The 18635-nt window shown below is 33.6% G+C and overlaps 1 protein-coding gene across 16 annotated transcripts in view; it reads left to right on the plus strand.

Annotated features, from left to right (window-relative positions):
- The window catches only part of CDC42BPA (CDC42 binding protein kinase alpha), a 245674-nt gene that overhangs the window by 151768 nt on the left and 75271 nt on the right, over positions 1-18635 (plus strand). For all 16 annotated transcript variants that reach the window (XM_012751184.3, XM_012751187.3, XM_012751188.3 and 13 more), the window contains 3 exons: positions 42-152; positions 10985-11232; positions 13582-13687. In XM_012751184.3, coding sequence (XP_012606638.1) covers positions 42-152; positions 10985-11232; positions 13582-13687 — 465 coding nt within the window. The remainder of the gene's footprint in view (positions 1-41; positions 153-10984; positions 11233-13581; positions 13688-18635) is intronic.

The following is an 18635-nucleotide window of genomic DNA, read 5'->3' on the forward strand; positions in this document are numbered from 1 at the left end:
ATTATAACCATAAAATCTGCTTTTTTCATTTTATTTTAAAGCTGGAAGTTCATACAGAAGCTCTATCTGCTGAAGCATCTAAAGACAGGAAACTGCGTGAACAGAGTGAGCACTATTCTAAGCAATTGGAAAATGAATTGGAGGGACTGAAGGTATCTTTTAATTTCACCTTTATGGAGCCTAATCAATTTTCTTCTCCTTATGCTTGATAGGAATGTTAGCTTATGTACTCTATTCTGTGTAGAGTGAACTAGCTGCTCTTCAAGCCTAGTATTTTTAATTCTCACTCTTACTAGTAGGAAGCTGATATAGATTTCCTAATCATGCTGAAGAAAAGGGAACACTGTGTTTGGTGGGGAATAGGAATCTATCAGGAAGGAATTGGAATATTTATGAAGGATTGTCTACCTGAATAAGATGTACTGGTAATCTGCATGAATAGTCATGGTTAGATATCTAGACCCTCTGTCTATCTTGTAAATGACTCAGGGATACCTTTGCAGACACTTGTGTTATTTGGGATGAGATGATAATGGGCATGAGATAATACATTTCAGCAAAAGGTTGCTTTGCAAGGGAAATCCTTGTGTCATCTCTAGAGTTAGACTACCCAGTTTTAATTTCTCACTTCACCAATTACTAGCTGTGTAACACTGGGCAAACATTTGCCCTCTTTATGCCTTAATTTTCTCATCTGTAAAAGTATTTCATGTCAGGAGAACATACATACATTTGTAAGCTAACATACTGTAAGTGCTCAGTAACTATTAATATACTAATAATATTATGTATGTCACAGTGAGTGAATTAAGATTAAATTGATGTTATATTTTCACAGTGTTAAATATTAATAATAGTTTCAATGTAGTGTCTGCCCTTTTTTGACTCTAAACTTTGTCTACCCTGTTTGTTCTGCTTTGCCTGTCAGCCCCTATTCTACCTATTCCTTGCAGAACCATGCCTAGTCTATTGTCTTATTCATCCAGAATATAAAAGAATCAACATGAATATTATCTAAGAAAGTCTAGATATGCCTTCTGTGGTCCTTCAGAATTCTGTTAATAACTGTAGCATAGCTCTATTGTAATTATTCATTTGTAAATCTGTATCCCCACCTTCACTGTTACCTAGCTTATTGAAAACATAGACAGATAAATTATTAACCTGACCCTGACAAAGGTCCAGATATTTAATATTTGTTTAACAAATGTGTTAAATCAATGAATGAATCATATGGTAGAACTGGTCAGAACTTTTTCTCTGACAGTTGAATTTCAGTGGTTATAAGTAATTCTTCAGCTATAAATAGAAATATAAGCTCTAGATTTTATTTCTTGTTTTTGTTTTGGGAGTTTGCTTGTTTTGGTTCATCATGAATGTGCAGTCTTTGTTAGCTTACAAAGTAGAAATGTGTCTTCTATATACAGTTAGGCTTCTAGAGTAGGATTAGTATATAAAAGTCATTACATCACTGTCTCAAATACTTTTCAGTCAGGGCCTGCTTTGTTTCCAGCACGATTGTAAGTGCTTTGGATTATAAGAATCATAAAGTGCAAACTGGAAGAAATCTTAGGCATTCTTTTTATTTGAAGATATTGAGCCCCAGAGGAGTCTCACTTTTATAGTATAGTGATAGAGTGCAATTTAGACCCAGGTTTTCTAACTCTCAGTGCCATGTTCTATCTAGTAGTTTATTGTTTGTTTGTTTTTGTATAATAAACCCTGCTGTGTTGAATACTTTGAATCACATATATTTACCTCCCTTTCAAACACTCATCTCTGTGTCATTTATAAATTCAAAATAATAACAGATATACCCAGTAAATAAGTTAATGCATTTAAGTGCTTAGGCCAGGGCCTGGCACATAGAGGCTCAATAAGTCTTCTGTATGATTGTTACCACACTTTAGTTTCCTTGGCATATTTCCTAAAGTGGGATGTCTTGGTCAACAGATATACACATATAAAGTTTAAACATATGTTGGCCCTTTTAAAGATTGTAGGAAACTTCACTTTATTAAGAACACTTTTTAACAGACATAAAAGGAGAAATAGGTAGCCCTACAAACAACAAGATTAGAGACTTTAATATCCCACTTCCAATAATGGATAGAACATATAGATAAGATCAATAAAGATATTGAGATCTTGAACAATACTATAACAAACTAGACCTAACAGGTAGATAGATAGTCAGTCAGTCAGTCAGTCAGTCAGTCAGTCAGCTCTCCATATCCATGGTTTCCACATCTGTGGATTCAACCAACCATGGATCAGAAATATTTGGGGGGGAAAAAATGGATGGTTGTGTCTGTACCGAACATGAGCAGATATTTTTTTCTTGTCAGTATTTCCAAAACAATAAAATATAACAGCTATAGAGCATGTACATTGTGTTCAGTATTGTAAGTATAGTCATGAGTTACATAACAATGTTTTGGTAAACCACAGACTGCATATATTATGGTGATCCTGGTATAATGGAGCTGAAAAATTCCTGCCACCTAGTAATGTCTTGATGATCCTGACCCTGTGTAAGCTTAGGCTAATATGTGTGTCTATGTCTTACTTTTTAACAAAAACATTTAAAAAGTAAAAAAAACAAAAAAAAAACTAATGGGAAAAAGCTTATATAATATGGATATAAAAAAAGAAAATATTTTTATACAGCTGTAAAATATGTTTATGTTTTAAGCTAAGTGTTATTACAAAAGAGTTAAAAAGAAATTTTTATAAAGTTACAGTAAGCTAAGGTTAATTTATTATTGAAGAAATAATTTTTTGAAAATAATTTTAGTGTAGTCTAAGTGTATATTTTACAAAGTCTACAATAGTGTACAGTAATGTCTTAGGCCTTCAAAATTCACTCACCATTCACTCACTTACTCACCCAGAATGACTTCTAGTCCTACAAGCTCCATTCATAGTAAATGCCCTCCACAGGTGTACCATTTTTAATCATTTATACCATATTTTTACTATTCCTTTACTATGTTTAGATACACAAATACACACCATTGTTTTACAGGTGCCTACAGTATTCAGTACTGTAACATGCCATGCAGGTTTGTAGCCTGTAAGATGTATATGAGGCTATACCATCTAGTTTGTGTAAGTACACTTCGTTGTTCTCACAAGGACAAAATAGCCTAATGACAGATTTTTTAGAACTTATGCCCATCGTTAAGTGACACGTGACTGTAATCTAGAGAAGATTTAAAGTGTATGCGACGATATGTATAGGTTTTATGCAAATAGTATACCATTTTATATAAGGGACTTAACATACGTAGATTTTGGTATCCAAGGGGAATCCTGAACTTCTACTAGGGATACCTTGGGACACCTGCATATAGAAATTTCTACCCAACAATAGCAGAATATACATTCTTTTTATGTACACATGGTAAATTCTCCAGGAGAGACCATATGTTAGGCCACGAAACAAGTCTTGGTAAATGTGCAAAGATTGAAATCATATGAAATATCTTCCCCTGCCGCAGTGAAATGGAGCTAGGAATCAATAGCAAAAGAAAAACAGGAATGTTCAAAAATATGTGGAAATTAATCAACATGCTTTAAACCATCAAAGAAGAAATCACAAGGGAAATTAGAAAATACTTAGAGATGAATGAAAATGAAAACACAACATACCAAAACTTACAGGATACATAAAGGCAGTCTTCAGAGGAAAATTTATAGCGGCAAATGCCTATATTGAAAAGGAAGAAAGATCTCAAATGAATAACCTGACTATACACCGAAGAAACTAGAATAGGAAAAGCAAACTAAAGCAAACTAAAGCAAACTAAACTAAAAAGCAAAGATAGCAGAAAGAAGGAGATAATAAAGATTAGAGCAGTGATAAATAAAATAGGAAAATAATAGAATCAATGAAGCCAAAAATTAGTTCTTTGAGAAGATTAACAAAATTGACAAACATTTAGTTAGGAGAGACAGAGAGAAGATGCAAATAACTAAAACCCAAAATGAAAGTGGGTACTTTGTTACTGATCAACAGAAAGCAAAAGAATTGTAAGAAGGATACTGTGTACAAGTGTATGCCTGCAAAGTAGATAACTTAGATGAAATTGACAAATTCCTAGAAGCAAACCTGAAGTGACTCCAGGCAAAATAGAAAATATCCACAGATCAATAACAAATACATTGAATCAGCAATCAGAACATTCCTACAAAGAACCTCAGGAACAGGCTGCTTCACTGTTGAATTGAACCAAACATTGAAAGAAGAATTAACACCAATTAACACCAATCCTTCTCAAACTCTTCCAAAAATAGAAGAGGAGGGACTACTTCCTAACTCATTCACTGTGAGGCCAGCATTACCCTGAATACCAAAGCCAGGTAAAAACATCACAAGAAAATTGCAGACCTGCATTCTTTTAAAATATAAATGCACAGATACCCAAACAAAATACTAATAAATCCAAAAGCATTGTACAAGGTTTATATAACATGACCAAGTGGGGTGTATACCAGTGTCTCAACATAAGAAAATCAATCAGTGTAATACATCACATTAATAGAGCCAAAGGAAAAAAACTACATGATCATCTTAATTGTCGCATGAAAGTAATTTCACAGAATCTAACATTCTTTCATGATAAAAACTCTCAGAAGTATCCAACCTCTGCAGAGAAAGAATAAAAAAAAAACAAACTCTCAGAAAACTAGGAATAGAAGGGGATATACTCAACATGATAAAATAACATCATACTCAATGGTGAAGAGCTGCAAGCTTCCCCCTTCAGATCAGGAATGAGGCAAGGATGCCCATTTTCTCCACCAGTGGTATTGAACATTACTGGAGATTATAGCCAGAGGAATTACACAAGAAGAAGAAACAAAAGACAACCAAATTGCAAAGGAAGAAGTAAAATTATGTCTATTCATGGATGACATGATCCTATATATAGAAAACCCCAAAGAACCCACAAGGAAGATCCTAGACCTAGAGCTTATAAACAAATTCACCAAAGTTGCAGGGTACAAAATAAGCACACAAAAATCAGTTGTGTTTCTAAAAGCCAGCAATGAACAATCTGCAAAGGAAGATAAGAAAGCAATTCCATTTACAGTTGCATCTAAAAGAATAAATACCTTAGAGCTATAACTATAAAACTCTCACAAGACATTGGATTTGTCAATAGATTCTTAGAAATGACACTGAAAGTATAAGCAACAAAAGAAAATAGAGATAAGTTGGGCTTTATCAAAGTAAAACTTGTATGTCAAAGTCATTATCAAGAAAATGAAAAGACAACCTAAGGAATATAAGAAAATGTTTGCAAATCAAATATCTGATAACCAGATATTTATTAAATCTAATATTTTGCATTAAATAAAATAGTTAATATTCAGATAATATAAATAAGTCCTACAACACAACAAAAAGACAACCCAATCAAAAAATGAGCAAAGGACTTGAATAGACATTTCTCCAAAGAAGATACACAAATGACCAAGAAGCACGTGAAAGATGCTCAACATTATTAGTCATTAGGAAAATGCAAATTAAAGGCAAAATGAGATACCACTTCACACTTAACTAAGATGGCTACAATTAAAAGGAAAGAAACAGAAAATAAGCTTTGGCAAGAAGGTAGAGAATTGGAACCCTCATACATTGCTGATGAGAATATAAAATGATTCAGCCACTTTTGTAAACAATTTGGTGATCCTCAAAAAGGGTAAATGTAGATGCCATGTGATCCAGCAGTTCCACTGCTATGTATATACCAGATATTTGAAGGCAGAGAATCTAATAGGTACTTTACATTAGTGTTTATTGAAGCATTAATACAATAGCCAAAAGGTGGGAACAACCCAAGTGTCCATCAACAGATGGATAAACAAAATATGATATATACATACAATGGAATATCATCCAGCTATAAAAAGGAATGAAGTTCTAATATATGCTACAATATGGCTGAATCTTGAAAACATTATGCCAAGTGAAAGAACCCAGATACAAAAAGACAAATATTGTATGATTCCACTTAAATGAAATATTTAAGCAAATAAATAGAAATGAAAAGTAGAATTGAGGTTAACCAGAGTCTGGAAGAGGAGGACTAGGTAATAAATTCTTAATGATTATAGAATTTTTCTTTGGGATGATGAAAAAGTTTTGAAAATACATATTAGTGATATTTATACAACATTGGAAATATAATTAATGCCATTTAATTGTACACTTAAAATGGTTAAAATGGAAAGTTTTGTTATATATATCTTACTACTTAAAAGAATTAATACTATAATATGCCAATAACCCAAATAATTGAATTTTACAATTTAAATAAGTGAATTGTGTGGTATGTGAATTATATCTCAATAAAAATTTGTTTTAAAAAAGGATACTTTTCAAGGTTATATGCCACTAGAGTTTTTTTTACTCTATTGTGTTAGATTGTTAGGGCTGCTGTTACAAAGTACCAGAAACCGGGTAGCTTAAAAATAGAAATTTATTGTCTCAGTTCTGGAGGCTGGAAGTTCAAAATCAAGGTATTGGCAGGATTGTCTTCTGCTGGTTTGCTGGCAGTCTTTGGCATTCCTTGGCCTGTAGATGCATCACCTGCATCTCTGCTTTCATGTTCACATGGTGTTCTCTCTGTGTGCATGTCTGTGTCCAGATTTCTCATACTGGATTAGATGCATGCTAATGACCTCATTTTAACTTGATTACCTCTGAAAGACTCTGTATTTAAATAACATCACATTTCAAAGTACTGTGTACGTTAACATATGAATGGGAGGCACAATTTAACTCATGACACTTGTATTTTTCATTTAATAATGTAATAAGCATTTTTTACTTATTATTACAAAATTGTCACAAACATAATTCTAATGGTTATAAATAGTTCAAGAAGAATATCCCATATAGCCAATTCTCTATTAAATGTTTCTTGTGTTGTAATTGCCATGAGCACCTTTATGCACTGCTTTTTCTATATCATTGTCTTTCTTGCTTTTTTATTTTTAAACATGTGATCTCTCTCTCTGAAACCCAGGCTGGAGTACAGTGGCTGGATCAGAGCTCCTTGCAGCCTTCACCTCCTAGGCCCAAGTGGTCCTCCTGCCTCAGCCTTCCAAATAGCTGGGACTACAGGCTCACACTACCACACCTGGCGAATTTTTTTATTTTTGTAGAGACAGGGTCTTGCTATGTTGCCCAGGCAAGTCTCGAACTCCTGGCCTCAAATGTTTATCATTTTTTTAAGAACAGATACCTAGAAGTGAAATTAGTGATCCTTTTAAGGCATTTGATAAATGCCACAAATCTTTGTAAGTATGAGAGACAAAAAAGTTTTAACTGTATTTTTGCATTTCTTGGTTTATTAGTGGATTGTTTATTAATCATATTTTTCCTTTGTAAATTATATCTTTAAATCATATGCCCATTTAATTTTATAGTCTTATCAAGTCATGTAAACTCTTGGCACAGTAAAATTTTACCTTTTAAAATATTTTCAGCAACTATTTCACCAGTTTATCATTTGCCCTTTAATTTTGTTCTTGTTCCTTTTTAAAATTGCAAAATATGTATGTTTCTTTTCCTCAGTGTTTCTTCTATTGCTTCAAAGCTTGGTTTGTTCTTCTCTTTCCAGAGTTTTGATATGTATTTAATTCTGCTTTCTCCCAGATGTTTCTGTGGGGTTTAAAGACATTTAGCTCTTTAATCTATTTGGAATTTGTTTTGCTAAATGATATGACATGAGAATCGTTTCATTCTTATGTTGCTAGCTTGTGATTCTAATTCCATTTATTAATCAGTCCCTTAAAAATATCTCATATATTGAATTAAATTACGTTAGGGAGGAGATCTATTACAGTGGTGCTTTATTAATGATTTAATGGTATGGTTTAATATCTGAAAAGTATATTTGTCCATAACCCCCTTTGGTATATTCTTTGGTATTTTTACCAGTGTATTCTTGTTCACACACTACAAACATTGGTCTCCATTCCCTCCTATATTTGAACACTCCTCTCCATATTTAAAAAAACTTTTTATTAAAATTACATGGAAGATAATTTGAAAAATGTTGAATACATGTATATTTAATATTCCCTTTTAAATACTTATTTTTTATGGACTTGTTTTTTTCCTATAAATCAGAGAAATTTCTCAATATTATTCCTCATATATATGTGTGTATTGGTATGTGGTATTTTTTATTCCTTTTGCTATTAACAAAGACAATTTTTATTATGTTTTCTGATTGCTTATTTTAATATCTAGAAGTATTACTGATTTGTTTTTATCTTCTATGCTTTTTCACTCAACTCTATCAGTTCTAACACTTTTCAGTAGATTTATGTGCATTTTCTGAGTGAAAAATTAAATGGAAGTGATAATTTATCACTTTTCTTTACATTATTAATTTCTTTTAACTATTTCACGTTCGTCAGATAGATTACTTGAAATTAATATTACTTAAGAGTGATAATGGAAGATATCCTTTTTGTTTTTATTATGTCTCAGTTTACTGGGTGTACTTCTGATGTTTCACCATTAAGTATTTTGTTTGATAGCTTGAAATATGGATACTTTTTAAATTAAAAGAATTAGTATAATCTTTTTATGGTTTTATTTGGGGATTTGGAGTAATATTTGGAATTATTATTGGATTTTATAAAATACTTTTGGACAGGGTACCTACTGAAATTATCACTTGGATTTTTAAATTTGATCTATTCAAATATATTTTATTACACATTTATTAATACGTTTGCTAACATTAAATTACCTTCAATACCTTCAATAAAACCTATTGTTTTGTTGTAGGTTATTCTTTTTTACTTAAGGTTTAAATTTGTTTGTGTAAGTGTTTTGTTTGGCTTTTCATATTCTGTTCAGTGAGTGCTATGCATCTGTAACTTTAATTGGTGGTATCTTTGTTAGGTTTTGATTTCATGTTATTTTTTCATGATACTTTTTGTACATGCTGCTGCCATCCCAGCAGTGAAACTAAACTAAGCAGAACATTGAGCTAAAAGTGTTTTTTAGGTGATTAGAAAAATGAAAGAGAAAGTAGAGATCAGCGGTCAGTGCTGCAAATGACAATTTAGGCATCATTTTCATAGAGATGTTTAAGCACAGGCACCTGACTTGCTCTGGCTCTTCCCAAGTTGGGCATGTCAGGACACCTCATAAACCACTGGACAATGTGGATCTGGCACATGAAAAGTTTTTTTTTAAATAAACGGTTTGATATTGCAATGGACACCCAAGGACATTTCTTTGGCCAACATTGATTCTTTTCTTCTTTTAAAATTATATACTTCAGGCTGGGTGCGGTGGCTCACACCTGTTATCCTAGCTCTCTGGGAGGCGGAGGCAGGTGGATCGTTTGAGCGCAGGAGTTCGAGACCAACCTGAGCAAGAGCGAGACCCCGTCTCTACTATAAATAGAAAGAAATTAATTGGCCAACTAATATATATAGAAAAAATTAGCCGGGCATGGTGGCACATGCCTGTAGTCCCAGCTACTCAGGAGGCTGAGGCAGGAGGACTGCTTGAGCCCAGGAGTTTGAGGTTGCTGTGGGCTAGGTGGATGCCATAGCACTCACTCTAGCCTGGACAACAAAGTGAGACTCTGTCTCAAAAATAAAAAAATGAATGAATGAATGAATAAATGAATAAATAAATAAAATTATATACTTCAAATGTAAAAGAGACAGCACATTTCTCTTTCAACTTTAAATGAAACTACTCTTACTGATTTTTCTGCCCTTAAGATTGGCTTCATAAAAGAACACAGTGACCTCAGGACTTTGATTCCTTATTATCACTAAACATAAGCACGTAGGTTCTTTTAGTTGAAAAGTTTTATTACTGACCACTTGGGGAAACAGGTAGACAGACAGACTATAACAAATTAATGACCATTGGAAAGTTAACAAAGCTCAAGAAATCTTATAGTCATAATCCAACTGGGTATGTTTTTGTTTACCCCTTAGACAGTACCTGGAAAACCCTTTGGACTTTACATTTTTTTTCTTTCTTATTTCTGAGAGGATATTTTAGCCTAATTTCTCAAAAGGTGGATTTCAACCAAATTTCTTCTCCTCCTTAAAGTCCTACCTAAAAGTGAAGAGACCTACCATTTTTTTTTAGCAGGGTTATGAAGGAAATGTTAGTTTAGATCTTTGCCATTTCTCATGGGACTGTGCAAAAGCCCTCTCTCTTTTCATGCTTTATAACTCTATCATCCCTTCCCCCATTTTAATTTTTTAAAGACACAAATGTGCTTGAAACTTATCTGTTCCTCATCAGATATAGGTAGCTGTTAGATTTTTCCTTTACTCCATATACCAACAATAATTCTAAATAGAAATTTAATAGAAATTTAAATGTAAATAAAAATCATGAAAGTACCAGCAAAAAATTCACATAAGTTGAGATATAATCTTTTTGTGAAGAAGACTATAAAAATAACAACAAAAGCTATATAGTAATATAAACTGAGAAAATATTTATAACACATATGGCAGACAAAAAAGTTAATAGTGAGCTGGGCGTGATGACTCATGACTGTAATCCTAACACTCAGGAGGCTGAGACAGGAGGATAGCTTGAGGTCAGAAGTTTGAGACCAGCCTAAGCAAGAGTGAGACCTGTTTCTACTAAAAATAGAAAAATTAGCTGGGTGGTGTATGCCTGTAGTCCCAGCTATTTGGGAGGCTGTGGCAAGAGAATTGCTTGAGCCCAGGAATTCGAGATTGCAGTGAGCTACAATGACACCACTGCACTCTAGCCAGGGCTACAGAGCAAGACTATCTAAAAAAAAAAAAAAAATTAATAGCCTTAATACAAAGTTTTATTTTTGTGTGATAATATAAAAAATGATAGACATTTATATGAACAGTCCTATATATTTTAGAAAGAAATCCTTATTTGAAATTTTGTTATTCTTGTAGATGAACTAATCTTTTGTTATTACTTCTACAGCAAAAACAAATTAGTTACTCACCAGGAGTATGTAGCATAGAACATCAACAAGAGATAACCAAACTAAAGACTGATTTGGAAAAGAAAAGTATCTTTTATGAAGAAGAATTATCTAAAAGAGAAGGAATACATGCAAATGAAATTAAAAATCTGAAGAAAGAACTGCATGATTCAGAAGGCCAACAACTCGCTCTCAACAAAGAAATTATGGTTTTAAAAGACAAATTGGAAAAAACCAGGAGAGAAAGGTAAGAATCAAATTAGTTTTTACTTATGCAATAAATATTGAGTACCTGTTATATCAAGTACTGGAGATACATAGACAATATACATATCCTAGTCCTCAAGGAGACCAAAATCAAGATTGGTAAATAGAAAATTACAATGTAGCATGATAGAAAAGCAAATGGGATAAGTTTTTGGGGACAGGTAGGAGAGGCACAAAAGGTAACTTTGGTACATATAGACTTTCTGGACAAAATTACTTTTAAGTCAAGATTTTTAAGAAATCAAGAAAGAAGTAGCTGGGGAAGAGTGTTCAGGCAGAAGTAGAAGAATGTGCTACGGTCTAAAGGGAAAGGGAAAGGGGGGTGTAGCACATCCAGAAAATAAAAGCTGTTTACTGTGGTGGAAGCATAGATAAAAAGTGGAGTGGTGAGAAATGAGGCTGGAAAGAAAAATAGGGTAAGATCTTGAAAGAGTATAAGGCATTTGAACTTTGTTTTAAGGCCATTGAAGGAAAATAACACAATTTATTTTTGAATGATCACTCTTACTCCTATGTGGAGAATGGACTGGAAGGAGCACACTGGAGGGAGGAATCCAGCTGTGAGAGATGAGGTGGTGGATCTCAGGTAGTGATGGTGAAGATGGAGAGAAGTGGCTGGATTCAGAAGGACAGAACCTGGAGGACATAATGACCAGCTGTGAAAAATGAGGGAGCAGGAGAAATTACCAGTGATAGTCAGATTTCTAGATTTGGGGCAGCTGAATATACTCTTCTCCTGCCTATGCATTCTGCCAGAGCAAGAGATCACCCCACCTCTTACTATCACAGCCAGCACCTGAACTGAGGGAGGCTGAGAGCAAGTTTGCCAGCCCAGTCTCTGGTCCCCCCAGGATTCAATCATGTCATCCAGGGACTTGGAACTGGGTATTACCTAACCTAGTCCACACCACTGGCACCTGAATACTATCCTAGGGATCTGAGCTCCAACTGACCCAAATTACTACACCACCATAGTGGTTACCTACCTCCATGAGCCACCTCTGTACACTGAGCAGCAGAGTTCCTGACAGAGGAGAACAAGTGAGCCACAAAGCTGTCTGTTTTGAGCTGAAGGAAGAGGTTCCAGGTGAGAATACCATACCTACCACAGTGAAAGGTCTGTACTCTTTTAAACTGTTGTGAGAGAGAGGGAAGACTGAGGAACTATTCTTGACCAAAGGAAATTGAAGAAACATAACTACTAAATGCAATAGTTCCTAGTTGGATCCTGGACAAGATAAGAAAAGGAGACACTGTCAAGATAGTTGGCAAAACTTGAATTTGGTTTGTGAATTTGGATGGTAGTATTCTAGCAATGTTGATTTTTCTAATTTGGAAGGGTGCTGCTTAATGGTTATGGCAGAGAGTGTCCTTGACTTTGAGAGATACACACTGGAGTATTTAGGGGTGTAATAAGGCACAGTATCTGCAGCTGCCTCTCAGTGGCTCAGAAGACTAATGGAGTTAGTACATGCACACAGTAATGGAGCAAATGTAGTAAAATGTTAACATTTGGGGAATCTGGGTGAAGAGTGTATAATAGTTCTTTGTACGATTTGTTTTAATTTTTCTATATGAATGAAATTATTTCAAAGCAAATTTTTTAAAATGTCTAAATTTAGATATAAATTAATTTCTAATTATGAACAAAATGTTCGAAATACTATACTTAATCAAATTAGTATCACTAGGAAGTGACTCTGACCATATCTTAAATAAGGGCCTATGAATTTGTGTATTCTAAGAATATTGTGGTGCAAATACACAAAGAAAAGTGTCAGTTTGGTCTCAGACTAATTTGTCTTTGATAAAACATAATGAATATGAAGCAGATGGCAATTATTATTTTCATTTTGGTAGTTTATTCATTAACCCTGAGACCCTCTCATACGATACAATTCAAATTAGCCACCCCCTCACAGATACTGTTGAGAATATTACTGTATTTCATTCTTTTTATAGAACTGATTATCTGAAATTAGTTCATTTACTCACTTTTCATTGCCAGTCCTCCTCCACTGGAATGCAAGCTGCATGAGCGCGGGACCTATCTTTAGGGCCTGCAACAGCCCCTTGGCACCTAGTAGGCACCCATAAATATTTTTTAAATGAATGAGTGAACAAATCATTATTATTGTATTGTAAATTCTTGGAAAGTGTTTTCATCAGGCTTGTCATTACTGTAATCATGTTGTATTCTATGTGAATAATGTTTCTAGAAATCAGTCTGGTATTTATATATTACATAACTATTCCAAAAATAATTCCTTTCAAGTTTCCAGTTGACCTTTAATTCTTTTTTTTTCCTTTTATGTTTGAATTATGTTAGTCAAAGTGAAAGGGAAGAATTTGAAAATGAGTTCAAACAGCAGTATGAACGAGAAAAAGTGTTACTAACTGAAGAAAATAAAAAGCTGACAAGTGAACTTGATAAGGTGAGTGATTCAATATCATTTATATGAATTGAGCATATGCTATATGTTCAACATTATGATAGGAATTGTGGTTTTAAATGTATATTTGGTGTACATTTTCTTGTATATTTGGTGTACATATTTGGTATACAATAGTCTTCCTTATAAGCTATGATTGCTTAAATAATATAGGCAAGTTTTGGCTATACCAGTCTGTGATGTGAGTCTTCTGTAGAGAGAGTTTTGTGTATCTCATCTTATTCTTTGTCTCATTTATTTTTTGAGCCTCTATTCTTTATTTCACTTTCCAACTATTCTGTTTTATTTTTTCCTCACTTATTCATCACCCTGTCATGGCTGGCTAAGTTCAAGCTAGATAAGTTCAAGTCAAGTTAAGGCTGCCCGTGGGGAGCGCAAGGGACAATTAGGCCAAAGTTGGAGAAATTACAACAAGTATGATTTCATATTTCCAAAGCAGAAGTAAAAATAGCCAGAAATGATACCAGGGGTAGATGATAATCCAAAGAAACTAACTCTGCCTAAATTCTAACTTGAATAAAGTGTAGAACCATGTATTGAACTTAGAAGTAGCAATATTTATGAATAAAATGAATAAATATGAATAAAATATCAAATACTTAAAGGAATTTTTTTCGACTTAGTATCTCAGTTTTCTCAAATTGCCACTGTTCTGCATTTCTTGTGCCAATTCTTAACAATTTTAAAAATCCTGATATTAACCAGAAATTTTAATAATTCTATTTACATTTTAAAAAGAAGGGCTAAGTAACTGCATTTTATAATGACTTTTAGAATTTTAGAATTTTCCTCCAGTAAAAATATTATGTTCAATTATGTTATTATTAGTAACAGACTGAAAGACAATGACTAAATTGTTATAAAATAGAGATTTTTAATTCTTTTTCAATTTTCCATTGTTTTCCATATAGCTCTCTATGTTTCTATTTTCTCCATGATTATTCAGCATTGTTAAAAGATGCTACATAAGAATTTAAAGCATTTTAAAAATGACTTTGGTTGAAAACGACTTCATAAAGAATAATGTTAGTTCATTGAGTAAAATCTTACAAAGCTTAACATATACAAACATTGTGGAAAGTGTCTAAATAGTAGGATAAATGGATTTTTAAAACCCTGAATAGTGTATGAACTTTATCATGTAACTCTTAGTTTAACTGAAATAGGACTGATAATATTTGAACTTAACCCTAATAGGTCATATAATTACTATTTCCTGTGTTTTGCTAATATGACTGTAAAATTTAACATCCTTTAAAGATTCTAGTAAGAGTTACTGTGAGTTAAAAAATATATAATGAAACTTTAGAAAGCCACTTCATGTAGAGTTAATAAGCAGATTACCTAGTAAAAGATGCTATTACATGTTAAGAAAAATTGTATTGTAAAATAATCAGATTGAATGTCTATCAAATTTTATATTCAGCCTTTGATTTAATGTCAGCCATAAATTTCTGCTGAGTTTATCCAAATATATATTTAGAGAAAACTTTAAAAAAAAAAGTACTCATTTGATTAAAATTGTGTTGTGATCTAATATATCCATGAGGGGAAGGCCTTAGGTCCAGAGCCGAGAGGGAGACATAAGAAGTCTCTGGTGTGGCAAAACACTGTTTATTTGAGCATCGGGTGCAGATGGCTAGAGGCTGAAAAGAGCATCCATGCCAGGAAGGGGAGAGATTGGTGGATTTTATAGGAGGTTTGGATGGAAGTTTGGGGAGGGTGAATTTTTTTCTGAACAGTAACTGAGTCTATAACTGTCTGTGGTCAGAGTTAGATTTACAACCTTGGGACTTTCCAGACTCCCATGGCTGTTGTTTCACAGGCTTTATGATCACTATCTAAATTTTCCATTAATCGCATTCTGTCCTATACATACTCTCTGGGTTCCCATCCTGAACAAGCCTAACAGAAGGGACTTTTAGGCCTAGTACACACAGTGAAGCCTCTTTGATGAAGCCTGAAGGGTGGTTTGTAAAAAGTAGAACAATACCTTTTCTTGCTAAATTGCAAGATATATAGAATATGAGTAGCACTTTCAGAGAAAATTGATCTGTTAGACAAGTATTCAATGACCAACAATTACAGGGAAATATTTATTCCTGGGTAGGAGGATCTAGGACCTCTGTTTCCATTTGAACCTCTGGTATATTTCTCATACTTTCATTCAATTTTTGCTTCTTTCTCTGCTTAACTGTCAGTCTACCCCACTGCATATTTTCACTGTGTCTTTCCATTTATTCATTTTCCAGTTTGGTTTGAATTGGGTGTTTTCCCCAAGAAGAGTAACCACTGAATGCATTTGCCATTGTTGTACCAACTGTTCTATTGGAACCAGCTCAAATAGAACTCAATTCCTTCTCGACAGAATTGCATATTATGGCAGTCAAAAAGCTATTATTAGGTTAATTTTGAAAATTATATATTATATAATAGATTCTCACATTTTTAAACTCCAAAAATAAATAGAAAAAAAATAGGTGATAATTAGGTGATAATTTCTGATTTGAGGTTTAAATTTTCTTAAATATGACATTAAAAGCACAACCTATGAGAGAAAGATAATGATAAATTGACTTCATCAAAATTTGAAAACAATATTAAGAAAGTGAAAAGACATGTACAAATAGATAGAAAATATTTCCAAATCTGTTTTTGTATGACCCACAAACTAAGAATGATCTTTATATTTTAAATGACAATTTTAATAAAGAAGAATGTATGATAGATACCATATGTGGTTCACAAAGGTGAAAATATTTACTATCTGGTTCTTTACTGGAAAAGTTGATTTAGCACATGGTTTCAGCCTCTGCTCCATTAGTCAGGGCTTTCCAGAGAAACAGAAACAATAGAGAGAGAGAGAGATTGATTGATTGCTTGATTGAGAGATTGATTATAAGGAATCGACTCAAGTGATTATGGAGGCTGACAAGTCCTCAAAATCAACAGTTGGCAAGCTGGAGACCCAGGAGAGCTGATAGTGTATTTCCTGTGTATGTCTAAAGTGCCTAAAAACCAAAAGTCTATGATGTAGTTCCAGTCTGAAAGCTAGCAAGCTCAAGACCCAGAAGGGCTGCTCTTTCAGTTCAAGTCCTAAGGCAGGAAAAAACTATGTCACAGCCTGAAGGCAGCTAGACCGGAGGAGTTCCCTTTTACTCCTGGTACAGTCATCCTTTTTGTTGTTCTGTTCTGGCCTTCAGTTGATTATCCTTCCTAATGAAGGGCAATCTACTTTATTCAGTCTACCAATGCAAATGTTAATCTCATGCAGAGACACACTGAAAGACAGACCCAGAATAATGTTTGACCAAATGTCTCAGCACCCTGTGGCCCAGTCAAGTTGACATATAAAATTACTATCATAGTCCCCTCATCCCTAAAAACCTCTGTAAGTAGCTCTTCTCGGAAAAATTCACCTCCTTCAAAGTTGAATAATCAAAAAGAAACTAGCACAGTATCTCTACAAACATACCAGAAAGGAACAGTAATAACTAATGGTAGATGAACACAGTTTATAAAAACAAACAAAAAAATGTAGATATGAAATAGGTAAAATAGTATACAAATATTTTTTCATGGATTTAAGAAAGCTTAAAGCAAGAACTTGCTTCTATGAGAGATTAGTTTTCATCATATCCACCACCTCACCAAGAAGAGCTGTAAAGCAGGATTTAAAAAAATGTTTTTAATACTATCAGAATAGTTTCTACAGTATTCATCTGTTGGAAAGCATTGGAGTGATAGCCCGGCAGCCATGACTGTACTAACTAAATTTATATAAGGAAGAATAATGCAGAGAGATGAGCACAACATTCAGTGCCACTTTTTCTCTATGGCATTTGCTGATATGAAAGCAGTTGCTGAGAATCTGGAAGTTGAGCACAGTATTCTACAGTATCACAAAGCTAGAGAGATAAAAATTGAAGTTCAGTGCCTGTCAAATTGGAGAATTCTAGTAACAATTCAGGTTTTCAGTTGGACCCATTGAAAGGCTACATTTTAGAAGTAAGGGTGAATCAAAAACAGATTAGCCTTCTCAGAGTTTGAAATCCAGCCCCTGTGTAGTCTAATCCCTGATCTCTTTATTCTAATTGGCTAGTAAAAGTAAATGCTCCCTGGAAGAAGATATTGTCCGGAGCCTCAAATTATCCCTAAGGCATTTATATTCAACATGTAGCATGCATTAAAAAATTACCAGACATGCCAGCAAACACAACCAAATCACTAAAAACAAAGGAAAAATATAACAGCAAAAACAAAATTAAAAAAGGAAAAATGGAAAGAAAACCAGGCAGTCAGTAGAAACAGACCCATAGGAGTTCCCAGTATGGAATTTTTATAAATGAACTTTAAAATTACTGTGGAATTTGACATACTTAAACATACTGTGGTATGTTCAAGAAAGTAAAAGATATGATGAAGAAATTTCAGCACATAACTGGAATCTACACAAGAGACTCAAATAGAATTTCTAGAAATGAAAAATAAAATAACCAAAATACTCAATAGAAACAACAGATTGGAGAAAGCCAAAGGAGGGACTGGATATGTGAAAAGAAAAAATTCCAGACTGAAGTATGGTCAGGAATTTAAAAGAATATCAAATGCAGAAAATAGAATTTGAGAAATAGGGGACATGGTAAAAAGCTATAACATACAAATATTTGGTTTCCCAGAAGGAGAGAAAAGAGAGACTGTGGCAGAAGTAATATTTGAAGAGTTAATAGCCCATAATTTTCCCAAACCTATGAGAAACATTTAACCACAAATTCAAAAAATAGCACAAATTCTAAAGGTGATAAATAGAAATCATACCCCACTTAGACAAATCCTGGAAAAATGCCCCCCAAACCAACAACCAACATAGAATCCTAAAAGCAGCCAGAGAAGAAAGACATTATATTCAAAGGAGTAAAAGTTAGACTGA

Source organism: Microcebus murinus, chromosome 19 (genome assembly GCF_040939455.1).
Source record: "Microcebus murinus isolate Inina chromosome 19, M.murinus_Inina_mat1.0, whole genome shotgun sequence".
NCBI lineage: Eukaryota > Metazoa > Chordata > Mammalia > Primates > Cheirogaleidae > Microcebus > Microcebus murinus.